This window comes from Labeo rohita, chromosome 5 (assembly GCF_022985175.1).
Source record: "Labeo rohita strain BAU-BD-2019 chromosome 5, IGBB_LRoh.1.0, whole genome shotgun sequence".
Taxonomy (NCBI): Eukaryota; Metazoa; Chordata; class Actinopteri; order Cypriniformes; family Cyprinidae; genus Labeo; species Labeo rohita.
The window spans coordinates 15,401,330-15,425,906 of NC_066873.1; the positions used below are offsets into that span (position 1 = coordinate 15,401,330).

Sequence of the window (24,577 nt, forward strand, 5' to 3'; positions counted from 1 at the left end):
AAAAATGTTTTTTCTTTCTCTCTTATTTCATGGATTTTACCTGTATACCTTCACTTGTTACCAGTGTTTTTCTGCTGCAAGTGACGTAACTGTGACATCTACTCCAAATTGGTCTATAGCAGCCAATGAACCGGAAGTCTCATCCATAGATAGAGTGCAGAGTGGAAGTGCGATGGATTTGCCTGGAGCAAGGAGTGGGTTTCCTGAAAGTTGGAGCATCTGAGTGGGTTTCTCTCACTAGTGGAGAATAAAAAAAGGATATAAGTGAGTACATAATGTGTTGTGCAGGTATGGAAAATCTCTCTTGCTCCACTTCACTTATATATGCTTTCCAGACCAACTTTCAGTCTGTGTGTTTCTTGATGACACGCAAAGCTTGATGCTTTTGCTTCTTTAGAACATTTTTCTGAGAAAATGATAAAAAACAGCCATTTTTTTGGTCTGAAACAATAATGTTTATTGAACTGTTGTTTATAAGCAGTATCACCCCTGCAGTCATGCTGTTGTACTGGATATCAGCATGACTGTGGTTGCCTATGGCTGTGATAATTCACTGTAACAGCTAATTTGCTCCTATTGAAATTGGAAAAAACACACACAAACACAAAAAGGTGAGCACGGCAGAGATAAAAAGTGAAATGTCATGAACCAAGAACACCAATTAAAGGGACAGTTCACACACAAGTGAAAATTCTATCATTAATTACTCACCCTCATGTTGTTCCAAACCCGTAAGACCTTTGTACATCTTCGGAACACAAAAGAAGATAATTTTGATGAAATCTGAGAGCTTTCTGACCTTCCTCATAGACAGCAAAGGTTCTACCACATTCAAGGCCCAGAAAGGTACCAAGAGCGTCGACAAAATAGTCTAGGGTGACCACCTGGTAACAGGGCTGTTGCAGGACATAGATGTGATTTTGCGGGACACGTATGAGACTGATACATTTTTTACTGTTACGCTATGTAAATACTGATTACATCCGTTGTCATATGCGCTAATCTGTGTTTCTAAACCACTCGACTATTTCCGTCGGTGGTTCTAGATCACTTGATGCGCAGAAACTATGCCGCAAAAAGAATAAACAAAAAGCTATTTTAAAAAGGCAAAAGAACGCATGGATGTTTTCTTAATATGATCGTTAAAAGCCAACAGACTGATTAAAATGCGGGACATTTTCTCAATATGCGACGTGCGGGACAAGGGGTGGAAATGCTGTGCGGTACAACGCAAAGCGGGACAGGTGGTCACCGTAGTGACATCAGGGGTTCAACTAATTTCTAGCACTTTCAAATGAGTAATCACAATTAATTGCATCCAAAATAAAAGTTTTTGCTTACATAATGTATATCTGTATACTGTGTATATTTATTATGTATATATAAACACACTCACATACAGTTTTCCCCCCAAATTCATCTTCCGGGAGTTACCATCTTCCACCATTACTGAGAGTAATACTCTCTATAATGGCGGAAGACAGTAACACACAGGAGAAGAACTGTTGAATAAAGTCATTATTTTTGTTTTTTTGCACAAAAAATATTCTCGTAGCTTTATAAATGTAACATTGAGCCACTGATGTCACATGGACTATTTTGTTGATGTCCTTGCTACCTTTCTAGGCCTTGAACATTTTAGTTGCGTTGCTGGGTCAGAAAGCTATTGGATTTCATCAAAAATATCTTAATTTGTGTTCGAAAGATGAACAAAGGTCTTACGGGTTTGGAACGACGTGAGGGTGAGAAATTACTGACAGAATTTTCATTTTTGGGTGAACTATCCCTTTAAGATGTATAAATACACTTGGAGTACACAAGAAATGTTAAAGGTTTAGAGACAAAAGGTTAACTCTTCATTTCTTATAGCTTACACTAAGTTAAACGAATAGGCCTACTGAAAACCAGTAATTAGGATTGAGTTTTTTATTTACATTTTCATAAAACGATGACAATGACTAATTATTGTTACTAACGTGAATTATGATGATGATTGTCGTAAAATCCTACGATGAAAAAGTGGCAGGTGTTTTTAATGGTAGAAGAGCGTGCCAGGGGGCGTTGTTGTGGGATATTGTGTGGTATGTGTTATGACCATCGACTGACAGTAGATTCATCTTCAGAGCCACACGCCCACTGAGAGAGAGGCAGCGGCTCTTTATTCACCCCAGCGCCACCGTTACCTCGCGCTCTTCAAAATTACCATATAGGCGCATTTTCGACTTGCGGAGATGCGAGGTGAGCCCATCGTGTGCCAAACTAGCTGAAATTGGGTAGTATTAGTGGGCAATTCGCCGTGGGATTCATTCAGTGCATCTGACAGCCTACATAGAGAGCGCGTAATGAGAGACGCAGAATGCCGCTGCTCATAATGTGACTGACCGCGCTCACCGCATCCAAAGCCGCTACATTCAGCTGGAAGAAGAAACTCGCTGATCAACAAATCGCATCTCGTCTCAGGAGGAAAAAAAACGGCAACATGGGGTAAGTTGCTTGTAAATAGCGAAACGTACCGTAGGAATTGGCAGCTCACAGCCTGATCGTTTTATCACCGGTCTTATGAGGACAGGGCAGAATGTAAGGGCAGTTATTCATGTTCATGAACGCCTTTAGTGCCCTTTTTAGTATGCATAGGAATGTATGAATTAGAATACTACTATTTTATAACGCTTAGTTATGGCATGAATATATTTATGTGCATTATGTATTAAAATATCAAACTGAAATGTAGGCTATTGCACACGTACACACACAAATGTAGCACTTATATGTAACATATATCTTCATTCCTAATTCACTGTGATAACCATTTTTGACCACTGAGAGTGAAGTCTGTTGGTCAGCTGTGTATGATCTGTGGTATTATTTTGTAGTAAATGATAACAAGCATGTACTCTGAATGAGAATGAACATTAGCTAATTTCATATATTGATGTGCTGCAGTGCCAAAGGCCTTTAATCTCGTCATGCTTATGTAATCTACATTTCAGCAGAGCATCGCTGAATGGCACAGCCTCATCAATACAATTTTGGAGCCAATATTGGCAGTGACATCTGATATCTGTACATGGAATTTCCGATCTCGTAATCTCGGCCCTAGACTGAACTGAAATATAGATTTTAAATAAAGGTGACCCTATACATGGAAATTCAAACTTGGGTGCTTGAAGGATCTAAAATCTTTTCATTGGTAGCTGTATATATTTTCCCAGGAGAGTCTTTGATCAGTGTCTGGAAGTTTGAGTGATCATGTTTTCATTTTAAATGTTTTATTACATTAAGATTGATCTTTTTTGTGGTGGGAAAGCATTTTCTTTTATTAAATAATAATAAAAAAAACTTTAATTGCTTTAAGGCCCCTCTTCATTCTTAATTAAATTATCACCTTTGAAAGATTCAAGCTCTGTTCAGGGAGTGTATTACTCTGGAGGAAATTATTCCCACTTCCTACTCAATTCAGCGGTACACAATTCAATTTGCTACATGCTATAAACTGTTTGATTGTTATGTAGTATGCTTGCTAACATTACTGAACAGCCATTGTTAAGGCAGTAGTGGGGGTAATAGAGTGCAACCGCGGAGTCCTGGAAGTAAAAACTTCATTTATTTTCTCCATAAGGAAACTGTTTTTTAACAATAACTTATAAACCTTTAAAGACAGACCTACTGTGAGCAATGATTTTGTTAATAGATGGTATTTCATGGTGATTTATGATGAAAAACTACATTACCCATAATGCTATACAGAATATTCCACCAATCAGAGAGTCGCAGCCTGTAAATCACACCAAAAGAGAGCTGAGCTCCGCCCACTCCCATGAAACACCGCAAATGAAGCAATCGAGTCTTCCTACGCTCTTAAAACACTTAAAATTTTCTATATATATGCATATTTTGCAATAAACTAAAAATATATTATTAATAGATATAATCAACAACTTAAACTGAATAGGCTATTAGATTGTACACTGTAGTTCTTTCCCTCACTAAAGTCGTTGAGCAATCTTTTTGTCCAATTCTGAAAATTTTACTTCAAATAAAAAATTGTAATTTTGTGATTCAACTCATAGCTGGTTGGCTTGGTTTATTAGCTCCAGAAAAAGTGGACGGCACTAAAGAAAATGGCCCCGATATAGGGGCTATAGGGGCTTTTCACAGATCTGCCCCTCTGCTAAACACAGTGTTAAATTAAAGTGATGGAAAATATAAACAGTGCTTCAGAGATAAATACTGTAAAATTGAAAGTGATCTATTTTGCTTATTTTTTTCTGAAACGGATGGCGCTTTTTCAAAGTCAAAATTGATCATGCTACCAGCAAGGTTATGTAACTGACAAAATAAATTCTTATCCGTCCACTACCTTGTACACACTATTTAAGATCACTCAAGCTTGAAGTGTAGCAGAAGTTTCATTTTCAGAAATACAGATGTTCATTTAGAGATGGATGAAATAGACTGCTAGCTCTGGATGGTGGTGGGTTGTAGAAGGTGGGTGGTGTGCAATCATTTCCCTTGTGTACTGCTGTTAATATAGAGCAGAGTTGGCTACGTTTGATTGCTTATATAATTGACTATATATCACTTACATTTAACATTGTGCAGTCTTAGCTTTGTGATACATTTGACTGTTGAATCCAGTGGATTGCATGATCAGTTTGTTCAAACTAAACAAAGAATTGTTTAATAATTGCATTTTAAGTGATCCATATGTTCTTATGTTGCTCTGAGGGTTTGCGTTTTCAGAAACATTTAAGAGACAACTAGAAAGAAATCTAGTTTTCATTCTCCTTTATACGTTCAGACTGTTCTGCCATCCTGTTTTTCTGTGTGGGTGGTTGACATTTAACCATGAATTGATGAAACATGAAATAGAAAGTCTTAGCAAACAAAATATGAAAATCACATAGTTTGTACTGTTGACTACCAAGTAAAAAATTGTTACTTGGGTAGTTTGTGTTTTAACCTAATTTTGTCATATATTTGTCATTGAAGATGTCATGTGTGACAGATTACATACTAGTTAAATACATATAAATCTAAAAATAAATTTTCGCTTCAGTCAGTAAAGCATTATTTAATGCACATCAATTTTTGTTGTGCTATATAATACTATAACAATTTTAAGCATTTTTTGGTACTTTTATTAATATATTTGGTTATATTTTATGAATGACACCAAGTATGCTTGTCACACCATAAGATATTTATAATAAAATAAAAAATATTTTATAAAAATTGGTATCCAAACACGTTAACAAGCATGTACACTACTAGTCAAAAGTTTTTGAACAGTAAGATTTTTAATGTTTTTTAAAGAAATCTCTTCTGCTCATCAAGCCTGCATTTATTTGATCCAAAGAACAGCAATTTTTGCTATTTAATATTTTTCTAATATTTTTATTTGCTGCTCAAAAAACATTTATTATTATTATTATTATTATTATATATAATTATTATTATTATTAAATCCTACTGTTTAAAAACTTTTGACTGGTAGTGTACATTTATAAACATCCATGCTAATTTTATTTAATTTTCACTAATGTGGCAATAATCTGTTTATTTACAGTCTATCTACTGTTTCATTCTTTCCTCAAGGATGCCTTTATTTTGTGTCCTGTACTTGTTCTCTTGGCATTTGGATATGAGAACATGAGTAAACAGAGTAAAATATGTTTGGGGCATTTGTACATTCACAATATAACCATATATTTTAAGTTACTACATTTTAGGACCCTATGGACAAAAAAAGCATGTGATGTCATGTGAACCACCCATGTGTGGTGACTGCAACTGAATTTTAATCGAATTTAAATGCTAATTATGCAACAAGCCTTTGATGCTCTTCAGAGATCTTCCGCCTCCACGCTGCAGCGTAAGCACTTCTCCATACTCCGCAGCTCTATCTCTCTCTCCTTCACCTTAACTAAGCTATCCCTGCTTCTCTTCCTTCGTCTTCCTTGTCTTTTTCTTTCATTCCTGCACATCAGCCCAGCAGCCGCTGATTAGAAGCACGCTAATGTAATTGAATATGGTGATTAATTATCCTGGGAGTAGAAGCAACAAACCGTCTGTATCTGTGCTTGGGATATTACCCCCTTCCCCCATTCTATACTTCCCACTTCTGATCCTATATTTTAATAAGCAGGAAGGAATATATTGGGATTGATTGTGAATCTTTCTGGGATTTGAAGGGTGTTATCTGTGGAATTGGGTCAGAGGGGTGTAGGGTACAGGAATGGTATGGAAAAGCTTCATCTGCTGATGAGTATACAGTAGTCAAGACAGATGCCCTTTGACATTGATTTGAGGCCAGTTGCTTTAGCTGGGAAAGGGCCAGCGAGTAGGATATACTGTAGTGGGTTTCCCTCAGAGTTTGGATTTGGATTTTAAAAAGAACCTTTAAGTGAACACTTCTTAAAAGAACCCTTTTTTTTCTTACTGTAAAGAGCATTTAGATAAAAATCTATAAAGGTTCTTTGGAGTTTAAAAGAAAAAAATTATTTGCAACGCCCACATCTCAACATCCAATCAACAAACGATGGATAGAACCAAGTCCCTGACCAATATTTTTTATTTTTCATTAATCCATGAAACAAAAATATGTCACAATACATAAGAAAACATCTGTCGCTACTATTGTTATTGCGACTTTATAGCGTAAGAGCGGATATGCCCTTTTTATACTTCTACGAGGCTTCTAGTGTCGTCTGCTTCAAGTTATTTTAGCTGTACAAAAACTGATTGATGTTGCAAACTGGTATTTGTTATATTATTTAAATTTAGTATTGTAATCATAAGCCCCTTTCACATATACAGTCTTTACTGGTGAATTAGCTGTACATTACCGTTAAGAGATCATTTGTAAACAGAACCTTTAAAAAAAAAGGCAGTATATGTGAGAAGTTATAACATTACTGGTAATTAACGGTAATGTGCTCTTTGTTAAAGCAAAATGAGTTTACTGGTATGAGCACGTACGAATTGAGAACACACCAACATAAGACGTCTACTCTGAGCTAATCATAACATTCTGACGCAGATGACTCATTTGCTCTGCGCAGTTTACGGAAGTCAAAGAATTGTCTAAAGTTGTCTAATACGACATCTCTGGGCCAAAAGCAGCTGCATGAATGGGAATGTTTGACAAAAAAAAGAAAAACCAACAAAAACACTGACATCGTATACACCTACATGTTAACAAACACAACACCGAGAGGCGCAGCTGCTTAGAAGTAATTTCTGGTTAATGATGTCACAGAATTTACCGGTATTTTGATAGTGATGTGTGAATGGTGCTTTACCGGTAAAACACGGAATAACGTTACCTGTGTGAGCAGCGCATTTATGTATTTAGTATTTACCGGTAAATTCATTCCGGTAATTTTACAGTAATTAGCTGTGAAAGGGGCTATAAACACTAGTTTGTAGCGCTAATACTTTTAAAGTTTACTGCACGTCTTAAAGTTATTTACCCATAGCAGCACATTTACAAGAAACTTCAGCGTTGAAAAATAAGGTGAATAAATGAACTAAATATATACTACAACTCAGGTGTGGTGCTAGGGATGGGCTAAGGGGGCTGAAGCCCCAAATGGTTCCAGTAAAGCCCTGAATGTTTTTATTACCATGTCTTTTGCGCATCAAGATTTGAGTTTTCATGTGCATTAAAATGATTTCTTTTAAACCAGCACTTAAACAGCAAAATGCAGCTGCTTCAGGTAGGCTTTAATTTACTGTAACATAAATTCATAATACTGTTTTGCAACAAATATAGATTTTTATTCATGGTATTATATGCGTAGACTTTCTAGGACACACATATGCATTTTTGGTTAGCATTTAGCATGGTCTGTGGCAGACTTTACTAAGTGTCAGGGCTACAAAATTCAATAAATAAGAAGTTATTATTAAGTGATTTAAATTGTAGAGAAAATATTGTTTTTTGCCCTTATTCGAGAAAACGGCCATTGTGCATCTCTGCACACTGCTGTTTTGTTACTGTATAAATTAGACTTTTTTGAACGTCTTGAATCAGTGATTCACTGACCAATTCATAAAATCAGTTTTGTTTTTTTACCTCATTTCTGAATGAATCAGCCCTTTTGAACAAATTGATTGAATAAATGATTAACAACGCCACCTACTGGTAACTTTAGTCTCATTTTTAAAAGTATCACTCAATTTTTTTTTCCATTATTTAATTTTTCTGTGTTTTAAATTTTAGATTTAAAATATTAATTTCATAATATTATTTATCCAATTTGTAAGTGCAAATTATTATTAATTATACTTGTCTTTAAAATATAAATTTAAATAAATAAAAAATCAAGCCACTTAGCCAATGTAACCTAAGACAAGATGTTGTTAGGTTTATGTATATCGCAGTCACTGCACTAGCCATTATTTTTAATCAGAGGAGACTTAGACATGTATCTTTAGCGAAGCGGCGTAGAAAGCCGCTTCTGGGGCTGCTTCTGAAACATGTATAACTGGTATAAACACAAGCATTGACTAGAGTGGTCACGATCAGCTCCAGTGGCTGTGTCTGAGCCATAATGCGCTGCCGACTTGTGCAGTGTAAATAAGGGGTTATTCAAGCGTTAATGGCAAGAAAAAGCCTTTACACTTGAGAGCGCCCACGTATGAGGTGTTTCTTAGAGGTTACAGTACATTAAAGAATGATCATGTGACTTTTACATATGCCAGGTGACCTGTAAATGCGATAAAAACTGTTTGCATTGCAGTTTTGCAGTTTTGATATATTCCTTTTTCGAATTGCCTAAAAACCACCTCATGCAAAATTGACATGTTTCCATTAGGTGTATTTTTAATGTGCAATTTCAGTTTGTGCATTTTGAAGGGTAATGGAAACGCGGCTACTGTCAGCTTACCAAAATAAATCAGACTATGGCAAGAACACTTTTGTTCGTGATTTATCATATACTTGCTCAGCCTCAATTTTAAACATTTTTCAGATTTTCTGTAGTGCAGCTTTAACTGATAATACTAAATGCTGTAAAAATGGTTGTTCTTTGTTCATTTATGGTACCTCATGCATTAACCAATATTAATGATTTGAACCTTACTGAAAAAGTGTCTCCATTCAGCGTTGACTGTGTGAATGCTAATTGCTCATGAATTACTGATGACATGTATGTATCACTTGGAAAGAGGATAAATGTGTAATTGTGTTGAGAATGATGAGAAAAGTTCAGAATGAGGCAGCTCATCTGACTGGGACTCTGGTGTTCTTTTGTTCTCTTCCGCGATGATTGCCTATTATTCTAGAGAGTGATTATTCCGTCCTGCTTGTGGTCCACATGCTTTTCTGTTTTTTGTTGCCAAAGGTGATGATAATGTTCACCAAAAAATAATTTTCACTGTGCATTGCCTCCAAGATGACTAATTTCTTAAAGGGATAGTTCACCCAAAAATGAAATTGTATTAAAATTAGGGCTGTTAGTTTAACGCGTTAACTTAATTAATTAGTTATGAAAAAATAGCGTGATTTAAATATTAAACGCTGTTAACGCACTGGCTCCGCCCCCAGACCTGTACATTATCTTATATTTCATACAGTTGACTGTTAAAAAATATGATGCAGGGCAACAACTCCATAAATGCAGTTATGCCCTAAAATTCAAGATATCAGTGCAAAAAATGCCCGTGTATGTGTTTTGTCTCATATTTATATGCATCACATATCACGCGATATCACACGGGCAGCAAGTGCTGATTTTGTCCCGATCTATCACAAGCTTAAATGTGATTTTATACAACAGTTCAGTAAATAAGAAGTTGATATTGTTATATTTTAAACACACTATTATGTGTTTTTGCTCATATATTACCTTTGAAGCCAGAGCAGAATTGTTGCGTGTCTCCGAGCAATACAGCAGTGTTTAGTTTCTGAATGAGACCGTGTTTTAAATGAATCATGTGAATCAATTATGTAAAAGCCCATTCATAAAGAGAGCCATTTACTTCATTCCCGAATAAATAAGCCATTTTAATTAATCGAATCGAATGAGTGAATGACTCATAAAGATATTTACTGTCACCTGCTGGCAGATTTAGTTTCTTATTAGAGTATCATTTCATTAAATAATAATAATAATAATAATAACAAGCTACAATTTGTAATGTTTACTTGATACTTTCTCATTTGACACAAAAATAGCTTTAAATAATCTTTTGTGGATATTTTCACAGTCAAATTTATTTTGCGATTAATTAGGTTACTTAATCCACACATCATGTAATTAATTAGATTACAATTTTTAATCAACTGACAGCCCTAATTAAAATGTACTCACCCTAATGTTGTTCCAAACCTGCATGAATTTATTGCCTATGTTGAAGACAAAAGAAGATATACTGAGAAGTGTCTTGTTTGTTGTTGTTCATACAATGAAAGTAAAAGGTGTCCGATGTTGTTTTGGACCCCATTGACTGCCATTGTGTTTAGAAAAAGAGCTGAAACGTTTTCCAAAATAACTTCTTTTGTGTTACACAAAAGAAATAAAGTCATACAGGGTGAGTAAACAAAACAGAATTTTCATTTTTCCATAAACTATCCTTACGCAGAGTGTATTGTTGACTTCTGCATTGTTAACACAACCTTGAAATGCAGCATTGTAAAACTTGGCTTAGATTGTTTATGAAATCCTCTCATGCTCTTAAGAAGCAATGCGCATTAGTTTATCTAGTATTTATGTTACCTTCATCTATGTGCGATTATCAGAGCTAGGCTGTCTGGGAAATGAGCCCTGATATGCTCTTAGTGTGGTCCAACGTGCGCGAACGTACTTCCAACAGTAAAGAGCAGGTCAATAGGGGTGGGACTGCACAGATTACTGCGTCCCTGACTATATTTAGTGTCCATCCCACTTGGCCCCAGCCAAACAGCTGGCATTTCCATATCGGCAGGGCGTTGAATGGCTGCCTTGCACTAGTAGCAGGACACCAATGTGTCTGACCGGTTAGGACAGACCCAGGTTTCCACCTGGGTTCAAACAGTGGTGATCAGCAGCAAGATGGAGGCTGAGGAAATGGTGATCCGTCTACCGGGACGTTCCAACGCGCCCGGCGGAATTGGAGAGACGACGGTGCTCAGGCACAAAGAGGTTCACCACTTTTTCTTCCTACCTTTCAGGGAGCAGCCCATCTACAGCACCCGGGCACACGTCTTCCAGATAGACCCCAACACTAAGAAGAACTGGATGCCCACCAGCAAGCATGCGGTCACTGTATCGTACTTCTATGACAGCACCAGGAACGTGTACAGGATCATCAGCTTGGACGGATCAAAGGTAATGTGGTGTTTTCCGTTTCCATGTCTATTGGTATTACACTCCTAAAAATAAAGTTCTTTATTAGAATCTATTCTTCTATGAAGAACTCTTAACATTTACGGAAACGTTCCATTTCACAAAAGGTTGAACCCAACATTGTTCTTCATTGGCATCACTGCGAAACCCCTTTTTAAGTGTGTACTAGGACTGCAAAGGTCCGTGTTCGGTAGAGATTAAAGGATCGTCTTTGGTCCAAGAAAAGCATTTGATAATGCTGTCCAAATCTCAAAAATATAATGTGAGTTTGATGCATCAGTTGAATTTGCAGGAGCTGTTTGTGCTTGAGAGATTGGAGTGTGCGCAGGACTGACCTGCTAGAGATTGCGATCAAACATATTCCCTTGGATAGAAGTGGATTAGTTCACTTTCCCTGTGGAGAGCAGCATGCACTTGAATTGGTCACTGCTGTGCAGTCTTATGCAGTGCATGTAACGGTCCAATAATCCAGGAAACATCAATAGACAGTAGAAGGGATTCACATCCGCTAGAGTAAGTCCATCCATCTTGTTTACTCTAAAGCTTTCATAGTTTTACCCTTTTATTTTGATGTAGATTGTGTAATTATCCACACTACTTGGAATCAGACCACTGCAGACCATGTACCTCCACCACCTTCCTGAAAAATGTTTGTTGATATCAGCCAAATGGTTTTGTATGCCAAATCACAAAACCTTGGATGCAATTAGCGTATAATTCGCAAGCATTTCTCCTGCAGGAGTGGACACACTACAAACTATTGCTTTTAACCACTATACTAAAATCTCAGAAACATTTTATGATTTGAAAGCCATTCACGTGGAATGTTTCATGTGCAGTCATAACCATATCCTTACGGTTTCTAAGCTTCAGCACAGGAGGATTTAAAATAGCTCCCGCAGTGTGTCTGAATGTGCTTGTGAGTTGGGATGCTCAACCCTCCCCTTAGCTTTTGGTTTCAGAGACAGAAATAACATGTGAACCAGTGCACTTTGCACTGTGACTGTTGACACCTACACAAGCCAGCGCACACTGTTTATCAGCAGTTGATCCTTAAGCAGACCTTAAACATACCATAGGGTCAACAACATGACGCCCATGTCATTTTTTGTGTAGATCTATCAGTTTATTAAAAAATACATTGAAGGAGTTCACTTCCAAAAAATGTACAGATGTACCCCCTTGTCATCCAAGATGTTCATGTCTTTCTTTCTTCAGTCGTAAAGAAATTATGTGTTTTGAGGAAAACATTTCAGGATTTCTCTCCATGTAATGGACTTCTATGGTGCCCCTGAGTTTGAACTTCCAAAATGCAGTTTAAATGCAACTTCAAAGGGCTCTGTACATTTTTGTTCTGGAAGTGAACTACTCCTTTAAAATGCAGTTTATAGGTACAATGACTTGAATGCACCTCTTCTGTGATGAGCATGTTTTTAATTTCTAAATAAGATTCTTTTTTTTCATTGCACAAATAAAGTAAAAAATGCAGAAAGCTTTAATAAAAGAATGGCATTGACTGGATCCCTGTTGACACTGTGTGTCACAATCAATAAGTCTCTTAAAATATCAGATAATTTGACCTTTTTATGACAATCAGTGTAACCATATCCCTACAATTCCTCTTTTTTATAATGTTATATGGTATTTTTAATAGGGAAAAATGCTTTTTTTTAAATGCTTTTGAAAAATTATGCTTTTATTTTTTGACACCACATGCATTATGATTTTTCATGTTTTTAAAGAAGGCTCTTCTGCTCACCAAGCCTGCATTTATTTGATCCAAAGTACAGCAAAAATGTTGAAATATTGTTTAAATGACTGCTTCCTATTTGAAAACATTTTAAAATGTCATTTATTCCTGTGACTTGCTGATTTTTTAGCATCATTACTTCAGTCACATGATCCTTCAGAAATCATTCTAATATTATGATTTGCTGCTCAATTTATTTTGCTTTCATTACATTGAAAACAGCTGAGTAGAATTTTTTCAGGTTTCTTTGATGAATAGAAAGTTCAGAAGAACAGCATTTATCTGAAATAGAAATCTTTTGTAACATTATAAATGTCTTCATCATCAATTAAAGCATCCTTGCTAAATAAAAGTATTAATTTCTATCATTTCTATCATCCCCCCCAAAAAAGCTGATTTCAAGTTTTTGAATGGTATAGTGTATAATGTTACAAAAACTTTTTATTTCCGATAAATGCTGATTTTTGGATCTTTCTATTCATCAAAGAATCCTGAAAAAAATGTACTCAACTGTTTTAAATATTGATAATAATAATAATAATAAATGTTTTTTGAACAGCAAATCAGCATATTAGAATGATTTCTGAAGGATCATGTGACACTGAAGACTGGAGTAATGATGCTGACAATGTAGCTTTGATCAGAGGAATAAATTACATTTTAAACTATATTCAAATAGAAAACACTTATTTGAAATAGTAAAAATATTTCACATTTTTTCAGTTTTTGCTGTACTTTGAATCAAATAAAAGCAGGCCTGGTGAGCAGAAGAGACCTCCAGGGCATCAGCAGGGGTTCAGTGCTCATGAACCCTCCGAGAGCAGCCTTACCTCAGCCAGATCTTCTGGAATTTGCCGCTGGCTCTGAAGTCTCAATAGGAGTTAGACATGAGATATAATTTGTTTTGGGTAAATCTAAATGGCAGTCTTTGGTCTCATTAATCTATTAATTGTTTCAGAACAGATAGTTTTGGCTGAGCGTAAAATGCCATCGTGTCATCATGTCACACTCCTCTCAGCCAATCAGATTTGAGGACCAGAAAGAACTGTTGTATAAATGTGTAACATGCATGCTAACAAGCAACTGGTTAATAGCAAGAAATGGGTCCTTAAAATAAAGTGTTAACTAGGCAATATCAACCAAAAAGTACCAAAAATACCATGGTCATTTCATGGTGTCATTTAAAATACTTTGGCGTATCATCAAAATACCAGGGTACATAAATATGGTAACCATTTAGTAACATCAAAGTGCTATGTTTAATCTTTTGATTTCTGTCCCATGATACCTCCACCATATTTTTTGCAAAGACATTAGTGGTATTACAAAATATTGAGATCCACAGTTGCATGCAGAATTATAATGCCTTTAAATGTTACTGTTCCTCATAAGACTGGGACAGGGAATGGGGTCAGCGCAGCAGCTGTAATTAGAGTCCGATCTTAAGTCAAGTCTGAGCCCTGCAGGGAATTTCAGTTACGGCTCACAGTGGCTGAAGGTATTAGCAGGATGCTACATTGATTGAAGAGCTCATGCAAAGCCTGACATGATATTTAAGCTCCGTCCATGTCTGTGTTTTCTCCCTGTACCCCTATGCAATTTATTCTGCCCTTACTTTTGTATGGCACAGCCTGATTGTGGTCCTGTCACTCTGAATGACAGGGACTTGTCACTAAAGCCTTGTCCTTATCTGAACCACTATTGACCTATAATAGGCAGTAGCACAGCCAGCAGTAAGGTCTCTATCCGCTGAGAGCTATTCACTTTATCTTGAATATAACTTCACTGGACAGTATTTGATCAAATGCAGTTTCAGTTTAGTTTGAACTTTTCTTTGAGGCCTTTTCTTTCTCATATTTTGGCCGATTTATTAATAGAGACTGAAAGCAGAATCACTACTAGTTTTTCAGAACTAAATTTTTCAGTAGCATGCTATTACATAGCTTGTTCGCTGTGAAAATAGTGAAGCTTTTCCAGTTACATGCTGCATTTTCTAAGCAGTAATGTTGTAGCATTATCACTATTCACATTTCATTACTGTTTCTGAATGCATTTTCCTAGCCCATTTATTAGTGAATCAGTTTGTTTGAATGTTTCATATAAAATAACAGGTTGAAAACGATTTACTGATTCATCCAGCAAATCCCAGCACGACGTTATTGGTTCATCATGACAGCATATGTGTGCCTCTTGTACACCCTAATTTATGTAAATTAGCAAATAAAGTTGATGCAACTTTGGGAGGTTTAACTGCCTGCGCTGAAAATCCTTTACCTGCTGTAATTTGAAGTTTCTGATCAAAAAATGAAACCAGGAAATCTGTCACTATGCTATATTATTACCAAATCTTGAATTTAATTTTTTTGTATTCTTTCAGTTAGTACTTTTTAGTCGTTAGTCATGGAGCTCATTGATTTGAGCTTATGCTCCTCAATTTTTTGAGTGAAAAAAAGCATTATAATTGCATAAGCTAAAATCAGTGAGACCTACGACCAACCAGTGCTAACTGAAAGAAAACAAGATGATAAAAAGATTGAACCCAATAATATATCCCAATGATAATAAGGCAAATATTATAATAGTATTGCAAAATGGCAGATTTAGTAAGCAATTTGTTATAGCCCGGTCATTTTTCACCAGGAACACTGCAAGAGTAACAAGGTTGTGTAAAAAAATTTTTTTAAAAAGTTGTTATACCCTGTGTGAGCAAAGCTAGTACATTCTGTTTCAGAATGACAAACAAACTAGCATTTTTTGGAAGAAGAAAACCTTCTCTGGGTCAAAATGACCACAACACAACATGAGGATATATTTAAAATGACATTTAAGGATCTTAAATTTTGTAGATTTTGTCTACTTTTTTAAAAAAGAAAATACGTGGAAATAGGGATGCCCTGACAGACATTTTCAACCTGAAAACACTACACTACGCAATGTGTAATTCCAAATACAGGTAAAACACCTGTTAAAAATCAATATACAAAATTCCTCTATATTAAAGTGAACGCCCGGTATTAATACTTGTATGGCGTAAAATAACGTAAATGATGACTCTTACTGAAATATGCAGTAGAAAGACTTACAGGTCATTTTATAATTGTGGGTACATCTCATGTTCGTGAAGTATACTTTTATAGATTTTCATCAGTATAAATCCCGATGGTTAATATTCCAGTACACAATTATATTTTTCCCAATCACACTACTACATGCTGAAAAAGCCATATCTTTTGTTCAAAAAAGATGTTTGTGTCATATGAACCCTGGTATTCAGCTGTCCGATTTTGTAAAGTTGCTCATTCTACTCTGCATTGCAGCATGAAAATGACCTCAAATATAATTTAATTTCATAGTTTTGCCTTCAGTAAATTAGGTTATTATTAAGACATTTGGGTGTGCGCTTCAAAAATAATGTGTTTATTTTGTGTTTATTAATGTGTTTATTTAATAAATAAAGTCTTTATTGTGATATAACTTGTTTTATTTGTGTCCGAAAAACCATTGTTAACTAAGGTACCCACTAGAAAACCACCATTCTCGCATAATTTGCACAGTATGATGATATTTCCTCTGGAAGCACGTAGATGAAACACTAGAAGTTATGTTCTCTTTCCACTAATATTGGTTAAACTAGCAAACCTGTGTCAAGAGTGGATTAATTGACTGTCAACAGTGTTACACAAGTATTGTTGCTGCAAATTTTAACAGGACAATTTAACTAAAACTTGTTTTGTTTCTGAAAATATATTTCTAAACATACTATATGCTCAGTAGTTCTAGGCTTCCATGTTGAGTATAGACCCAAAACACTAAAAATGTCAAGTTATCTGTCAACTGTGTTACCCAGTAAAGGTAACATAGTGGACAGTAGCAAACATAGATGGTATTCCTACAGATCACCTGTGTTTATTTATATAGCACTTCATACAATATAGATTGTTTCAAAGCAGCTATGTAAGATCATGTTTGGGTTTTTGGGAAACAGGAAAACTGTTTTCTTCACATTGTCAAATTCTAAATGTACCCCTAATTATAGAATGACTCTTACGTTATTTTTATCCACTTCATTTTATACATATTTTGGACTATATTGGAAGCCATTATTTCAATGACACGTTGCTGTTTTTACCACAACACAACTCAAATGAAATACTGATACGACACCACATTGTGTGCCTTTTGGTTGTAATTTTCATTAAGGGTTACAAAAGAAGTGATGTAAGTCTTCACTGCTTTCCTAGCGATAAGAAGAGGAGAAAAGAATAGGAAGATGCCTGTGGACAAATAAAACTTATAAAAATAAACATAATAAACATAAAAAACCTAAAGACCCACGTTTTTGTTCTCACCACTTTATCCCTGATGCCTTTGAAGCTTTTAGTAGACCACAGCTATTGAAAAAGCTTACAAATGGCAGACAAGAAATGCTAGATGCCATCCTAGCATGATGTATACGTGCCTTTTCCATCCTTGTCATGACGCCACAGCCACAGGAGTTTCTCAGCATAGACTTCACTCGATCTCACGTGTTTAGACTCCTTGTGGGGAAAAATCAATGGTACAGCATTTGATTTAAGCCTATGCTTATATCCGTCGCCACCTGCAAGCTCTTTCTGTAGCTGTGGTCATCGTATCAGTATTTTATTTTCCGAGTTGTGTATTCTGAGTTATGTTGCGGTAAAAATAGCAACAGGTAGCACCAGTAGCTTGCTGAGTGAAACCATTTCACATCATAATGGCGCCCCCCATAGTCCAAAATATGTGTAAAACTTTGTGGATTTTTTAAATAACATAAGTCTTGCATAGGTTTTCTATTACATAAAAATTTCAAAAAAGGTCTACACCAGATTTTATTCAGTGTATGAGTGTCTTGTTTAGGAGGTGACATGAAAAGGTCAGAAAAGTGCAAATGCAATGCTCTGGCCACAAACTGGTGTTGCTAACCGCTAGGCCATGATTACGACACCCTGTCCTATTTTAACCCCTGACAGATTGTGAAAAAAGTGGCATGAAACGGACAGCTTCTTCCACCAACAGAGACGTTAGTCTTAGCACTATTCTTTTCTGCTGTCCACCCACTGCACAGCTTTCAGCTGTTCTCATGCAATTACAAGCCTGAAGTGAGTGATTATACAGCAGGCTGCGTGGACTCTGATTAGAGCTCTCGCCGAGCCGTCTGCATCTGAAAATAAAGACAAATACCAGCTTCAACGTTCATAGCATTCTGCTCACTGGGCAGCACATACTGTACACGAGAGCATGGAAAAGGCTCAGACCGGACTACCACTCATGCACATGCTTATCACTTCATTAGGTTTACCCCACTTAATGTGTACATTAAGCACAATGCAAACGTCAGTCATGCTGATACAGATTAGCAAACACTAATATGGATTTGTTAGAAAACCTTTAGTATCTTAATAATTTGGTTATGATATTTGTACATTTTGCCCATGTAAAATGTGTTGCTATTATACTAGGGTGTTGTGTTTGGTTGCTTTCCCGTTACTAGTGTGTTCTGGTTATTTTTAGTGTGTTGCTCTGATTGCTATGCCTAAATTCTAGGTGCTATAATATTTGAAAGTTCTGTTGATTTATCTCAGTTTCACCACTGATTATGTGCCTTGAGAGATCCACTTGGATGGAGGTGTCTGCATAGAGCGCATTGGTGATTCAGGAGTGTTTGTCCCATTCATTTTCTCCATAGGCAATTAAAAAACATCCTGAATAAAGAGTTCTTGGAGGAAACCCAACCAGCTCCAATGTCAGTCACAACAATACATCAGTTGTTTCTAAGCAAAATAAACTATTTGAAAAGATAAAGGTACTTTTCTGTTAAATAAGGGAATGAACTACTCATCCCTTTGTTAGTATTAATTTAAAAATTGATCATAAATACAGTAAAACAGTAATATTGTAAAATAATGTTACAAACCTATCTTCTATTATAGTACAATTTAAAATGTCAATTATTCCTGTGAAGGAAAAGCTAAATTTTCAGCAGCCTTCACTCTAGTCTTCAGTTTCACGTGATCATTCAGAAATCATTCTAATATGCTTCATTTATTCATGTGATAATTTAATTCCAGTCTTAACTGTCATCTCTACATGGAGTAATTGAGTCTAAAGTAATTTTGAGACTCTTTTCAATCACACAGTTTTACAGGTAATGAGCTAGGGGTGGGCAATATGACCAAAACCTTATATCTTTTGTTTTCTTTCTCGGTGAAAGTATATATTACCATATAGTAGGGCTGGTCATTATGACCTAAAATCAAAATATTGATTAAGTGAATGTTTTACCTCAATTTTGATTAATGAACGATTATTTTATTTATTTATTTATTTATTTTTGCCATCATAGTTATAGATGTGATCTTTCTTTCAATGATCTTGTCCTGTCACTCTATATGTGCAGTTATTTATGCTACATTCTAACTGGTCATTCACTCAAAACACGTCTTTGTGTTGACATGAAGGGCAAAATTAGCTATATAGACCAAAACCACTTTTTGAACCAGGCTGTAAACATATTTTTTTTCTGCTGTAAAGTTGGGCATTTTAACAAGTCTATGGGACTGACTCCCTTTTGCAGCCAGTCTCTAGCGGCCAGTTGATGAATTGCAGTTCTAGTCACTTCCATGTTGGCTTCAAGAGGGAGGCCCATAGAAACAGTCACTAATTGGGCATCTGTTTAACATATCTATGAGCTGCGCTGCGTATGAAAGTTTCAATTCTGTTAACTTGACATGGTGTCACGTGCGAAATGCTGCAAAAGACGTGACCGGCCGCAACGGTCATACATGTCTAATGCTGACTAGACACGCGCAAGTGTGTTTTTAATCTGAAACTATTAACAGGATTAGAAAACAGAAAAAAACTATATGGGAAAATTATGTTGGTTAGAATTTCTGAATTTCAGGTTTCGATTACTTTTTGGTTAATCGTCCAGCCCTCCCATATAGTTATTTTTGGTTTAAATAAGGTCTTTATGACCTATCATAATGTTTGATACCATGGAAAATGTACAATTCTTGTCACCAGTGTCAATATCACCAAAAACCAATTCTAGTCTAAATTATAAAAAAAAAATAACTCAAGTTCACTGAAGACAAGTAAACAGCAATTAAATAAGAATAAGAAACTAATTACAAGCAATAGGACAAAAAACTACAGTAAAACAAATAAATGCTACATACATTGTATAAAGTAATCAAATGTGTAAAACCACTGCATATTCTTCACTGTGTAAACTATTTAGATCTTCTTATTAAAGTTACGAAAGTGATCTAGTCAAGAGCAGTGGCAGATTTTCTGTCTTTTGTTGTTTGGTTAACATGAATGACAGACAGCAGGAATGTTAGACTGCTGTCACTTTAAGAGCTGCCCGGATCCAATATATTTGCAAAGACAGGCATTTTGACACATACAAATGTTTGTACTTAAAGGAAAAGTTCACTTCCAGAACAAAAATTTACAGATAATGTACTCACCCCCTTGTCATCCAAGATATTCATGTCTTTCTTTTTTTCAGTCGTAAACATTCGGAAAACATTTCAGGATTTTTTTCCCATATAGTGGACATCCATGGTGCTCATGAGTTTGAACTTCCAAATTGCAGTTTAAATGCAGCTTCAAGGGCTCTAAACGATCCCAGCCGAGGATGGAGGATCTTCTCTAGCTAAATGTTTGGTTATTTTAAATTTTTTTTTTTAAAAAACTTATATACTTTTTAACCTTAAATGCTCGTGCTCGTGTGCTCTGTGTATTCCGTTTCAAGAGAGTTAGGGTATGAAACTCCCATCTCATTTTCTTCTCCAACTTCAAAATTGTCCTACATCGCTGTTTTATTTTTTTTTTGGTAAAAGGCATTTGATCTTCTTTGCACGTTCACTTTGTAAACACTGGGCCGGTACTTCTGCAGCGATGTAGGACGATCTGGAGGAGAAAATGAGATGGGAGTGTTTTTTCAACATACCCTAACTGTCATGAGTTCACGCAGAACTAGACAAGACGAGCATTTGAGGTTAAAAAGTATATAAATTGTAAATTTTTTTAGAAAATAACTGATCGTTTTCCTAGATAAGACCCTTCTTGCTGGGATCTGGGAACTGGGATCGCTTAGAGCCCTTTGAAGCTGCATTTAAGCTGCATTTTGGAAGTTCAAACTCAGGGGGCACCATAGAGGTCCACTTTATGGAGAACATTCCTGAAAGTTTTTCCTCAAAAAACATGATTTCTTACAACTGAAGAAAGAAAGACATGAACATCTTGGATGACAATGGGGTGAGTAAATTATCTGAAAATTTTTGTTATGGAAGTGAACTTCTCCTTTAACCATTCAAGGTCTATATAACGTCAAAAATAATACTCCCGCGTTCTACGAGCGCCGCCTTCACGTGCACGCCTCTCTGACAGCGCTCAGAAACAATCTCACAGACAGCGTGCACATATATAGCGAAAATGCTGATTGAATTCACTTGTTTTCATTTGAATTCACGTGCAGCTTAAAATCACTTTTTTTTTTTTAAATCACTCGTTTTTTAAACCGCAATGCTTACAAACATGTGCAAACAATACGTTTTTGTGACCACGTAACACAGCAACTTCAAGTGCGTATCGTGTTAATTGTGTATACCGATCAATATATCACCCAGCTCTATAATGAGCATTTGACTATTTGTCTGAAAGGATTCTTGTTTCAGAGTACTGAGAACTAAAATTAACTATGGACATGTGGACTATCACTTTTGAGCTCTGCTGTTGCTGCGATTCCCATTACTATGGTAACAGCAACTTCATGATTGGTGGATCTCTCTTCAGGATTATGTGTAACTCACCAGATATTCATTGCTTAAAAAAATGATATGAAATAGGTTTCCACACAGGCATATACCATCACTTAACAACCTCAGAGCTCATAGTACATTTATTTTGAAATATATACAGTATGTGCAATTGAAAATGAATGGGATTTCATTCCAGAAGCCTGCTCTTGTGCTATGTAGGTTAACCTTTAATTTCTGTGGGAATGCTAAATACTGGAAGTATAGAGAACAGCATTCGTCCTTCCAACCTCTCTGAGGGAATGATTGTATAACATGTGTAACACACACACACACAGGAAGCTGACAGTGGTAGCCCACTGTCGATTTTCTCGCTTGAAATTACACGTTTGTGTGTGGCCAATTGGCCTTGTTCTGGAAGTGTGTGGGAGTATGAGAGCGCTCGAGGCCTTTTATCCACGCAGTCTTTGTGGATCGCTATGCTTTGTGCATCCATCTATTCCATGTTTTACATTTCCCATCTTGAAGAAGTACACTGCAAAAATAGATGAAAATATGAGGCTTATGTTTAAAACAAACACCATTAGTATCCATGTAATTTTGCTGGTTAATGCACATTTATGTACGGATGTTTAGATATTTCTATTGGAAATTTTTTGGATTTTTTTTGCAGTGAAGATGCCTGAATCTCTGGATGCTCAAATGATGTGATTTCCACAGATTATGTGCTGCATTCACAGTGTACTTCTTTCCTCTCCTTCTCCTTTTCCTTCTCGCTCTTTCCTCCCTCCTTATTTGCTCTCGGTTTCACACCCACACAAACACATTCACTGGCAGTGACTGTCGTCATTTCATCAATAACATTTCACAGGCTTATAACGCAGGAAATATCTTGAGATGTACTGAAGGCAGTTAAGTGTTTGTGAGCTACATATCTGACCATGTCCTGACCATCTCCTTTAGACATTTTTGAAACACTTTTCAGATGGGCTTCTCACCGTACAGCAAATAAGCTATTTAATTATTCCATAAATGATCCCTGATCAACTTTAAATGCCTTCCCGGTGCCTTGTCATTAAATCCAGACAGAATGTGCGGCCAAAGATTTCACCACATTCTCTCCCTCTTCACTAAAAAGATAAACAACTGTCACTTGGACGGTACCTTTTCAAAAGGTACTAATATGTGGCATTTAGGGGTAAATAAGGTACAAAAGTACCTTTTAATTGTTGTACCATGGCACCACACCAGTGACCACGTTATACTTTTTTCAGAGAATATTGTGTGAAATTGTTATATTATATTATTATATTATTTATTACCTTTGAATTAACTTTTTTTTCATATTTGCAGTTTTCCTTAGAAATGTAGTTTACAATCATCATTATATTATATTATATTATATTATTACATTAATTATATTATATTATATTATTTGCTAATTTGAGCATATTAATAAAAGCTGTCACTTTCAATGTTTTTGTGACAAAATGTACTACTTTAACAATTAATCTTGCCAAATTCTTGCACAATTCCCTCAAGTCTGTGCAAAAATTGTGAAATGATTTTAGAAAGATCAACAAATGATGATTGTTTATATACTATTATATTATTTGTTTATTTTAAATTAACTTTATTTTTTATATTTTCAGTTTTCCTTTTAATTTTAGTTTACAGTCATCGTGATATTATATTATATTATATATTGCTTAATTTGAGCATAGCTCAATTTCAATGTTTTTGTGAAAAAATGTACTACTTTAATCTCACAAAAATACCTCCAGTCTGTGCAAAAAAGTTCAATGATTTCTTTAGAAAGATCAGTACATTATTATGTTTATATGCTATTATATTATTTATTAATTTTGAATGAACTTTATTTTTATATTTTCAGTTTTCCTTTAAATTTTAGTTTACAATCATCATTATATTTTATTTTATTTTATTTTATTAATTATATTATATTATATTATATTATATTATATTATTGGCTAATTTGAGTATAATAATAAAAACTATTACTTTCACTGTTTTTGTGAAAAAATGTAAAACTTTAATCTCGCAAAATTCTTGTAAAATTCCCTCCGGTCTGTGCAAAAAAGCTAAGTGATTTCATTAGAAAGATCAGTAAATTATGATTGTTTATATACTATTATATTATTTATTAACTTTGAATTAACTCTATTTTTATATTTGCAGTTTTCCTTAGAATTTTAGTTTTCAATCATCATAATATAATATAATATAATATAATATAATATAATATAATATAATATTATTATATTATATTATATTATATTATATTATATTATATTTTATTTTATTTTATTTTATTTTATTTTATTTTATTTTATTTTATTTTATTATGTTATATTATATTATATTTTATTTTATTTTATTTTATTATGTTATATTATATTATATTACATTATATTGCCTAATTTGAGCATATTAATAAAAGCTATCAATTTCAATGTTTTTGTGACAAAATATACTACTTAATAATTAATCTTCGTTATTTAATCTTAATTAGCCTGTGCAAAAATTGTGAAATGATTTCTTTAGAAAGATCAGAAAATGATGTTCATTTACTATTATATTATTTATTAATTTTAAATTAACCTTATTTTTATATTTTATATATTTGTTTAAGTTTTTAAGATTTCTGTTCAGCAGTTTTAGTTTTAGTAATTTTTCGTATATTAACT

At 35.0% G+C, this 24,577-nt stretch overlaps 1 protein-coding gene across 2 annotated transcripts in view; it reads left to right on the forward strand.

Moving 5' to 3' along the window:
- The first annotated feature begins 2,124 nt into the window (after positions 1-2,124).
- The window catches only part of homer1b (homer scaffold protein 1b), a 37,667-nt gene continuing 15,214 nt past the window's right edge, over positions 2,125-24,577 (forward strand). The window contains exons 1-2 of one of the 2 annotated variants that reach the window (XM_051110632.1): positions 2,125-2,484; positions 11,159-11,315. In XM_051110632.1, coding sequence (XP_050966589.1) covers positions 2,480-2,484; positions 11,159-11,315 — 162 coding nt within the window. In that variant the 5' untranslated portion in view covers positions 2,125-2,479. Of the gene's footprint in view, positions 2,485-10,912; positions 11,316-24,577 lie in introns of those variants that run through there. The other variant, XM_051110631.1, reaches the window with a different exon arrangement.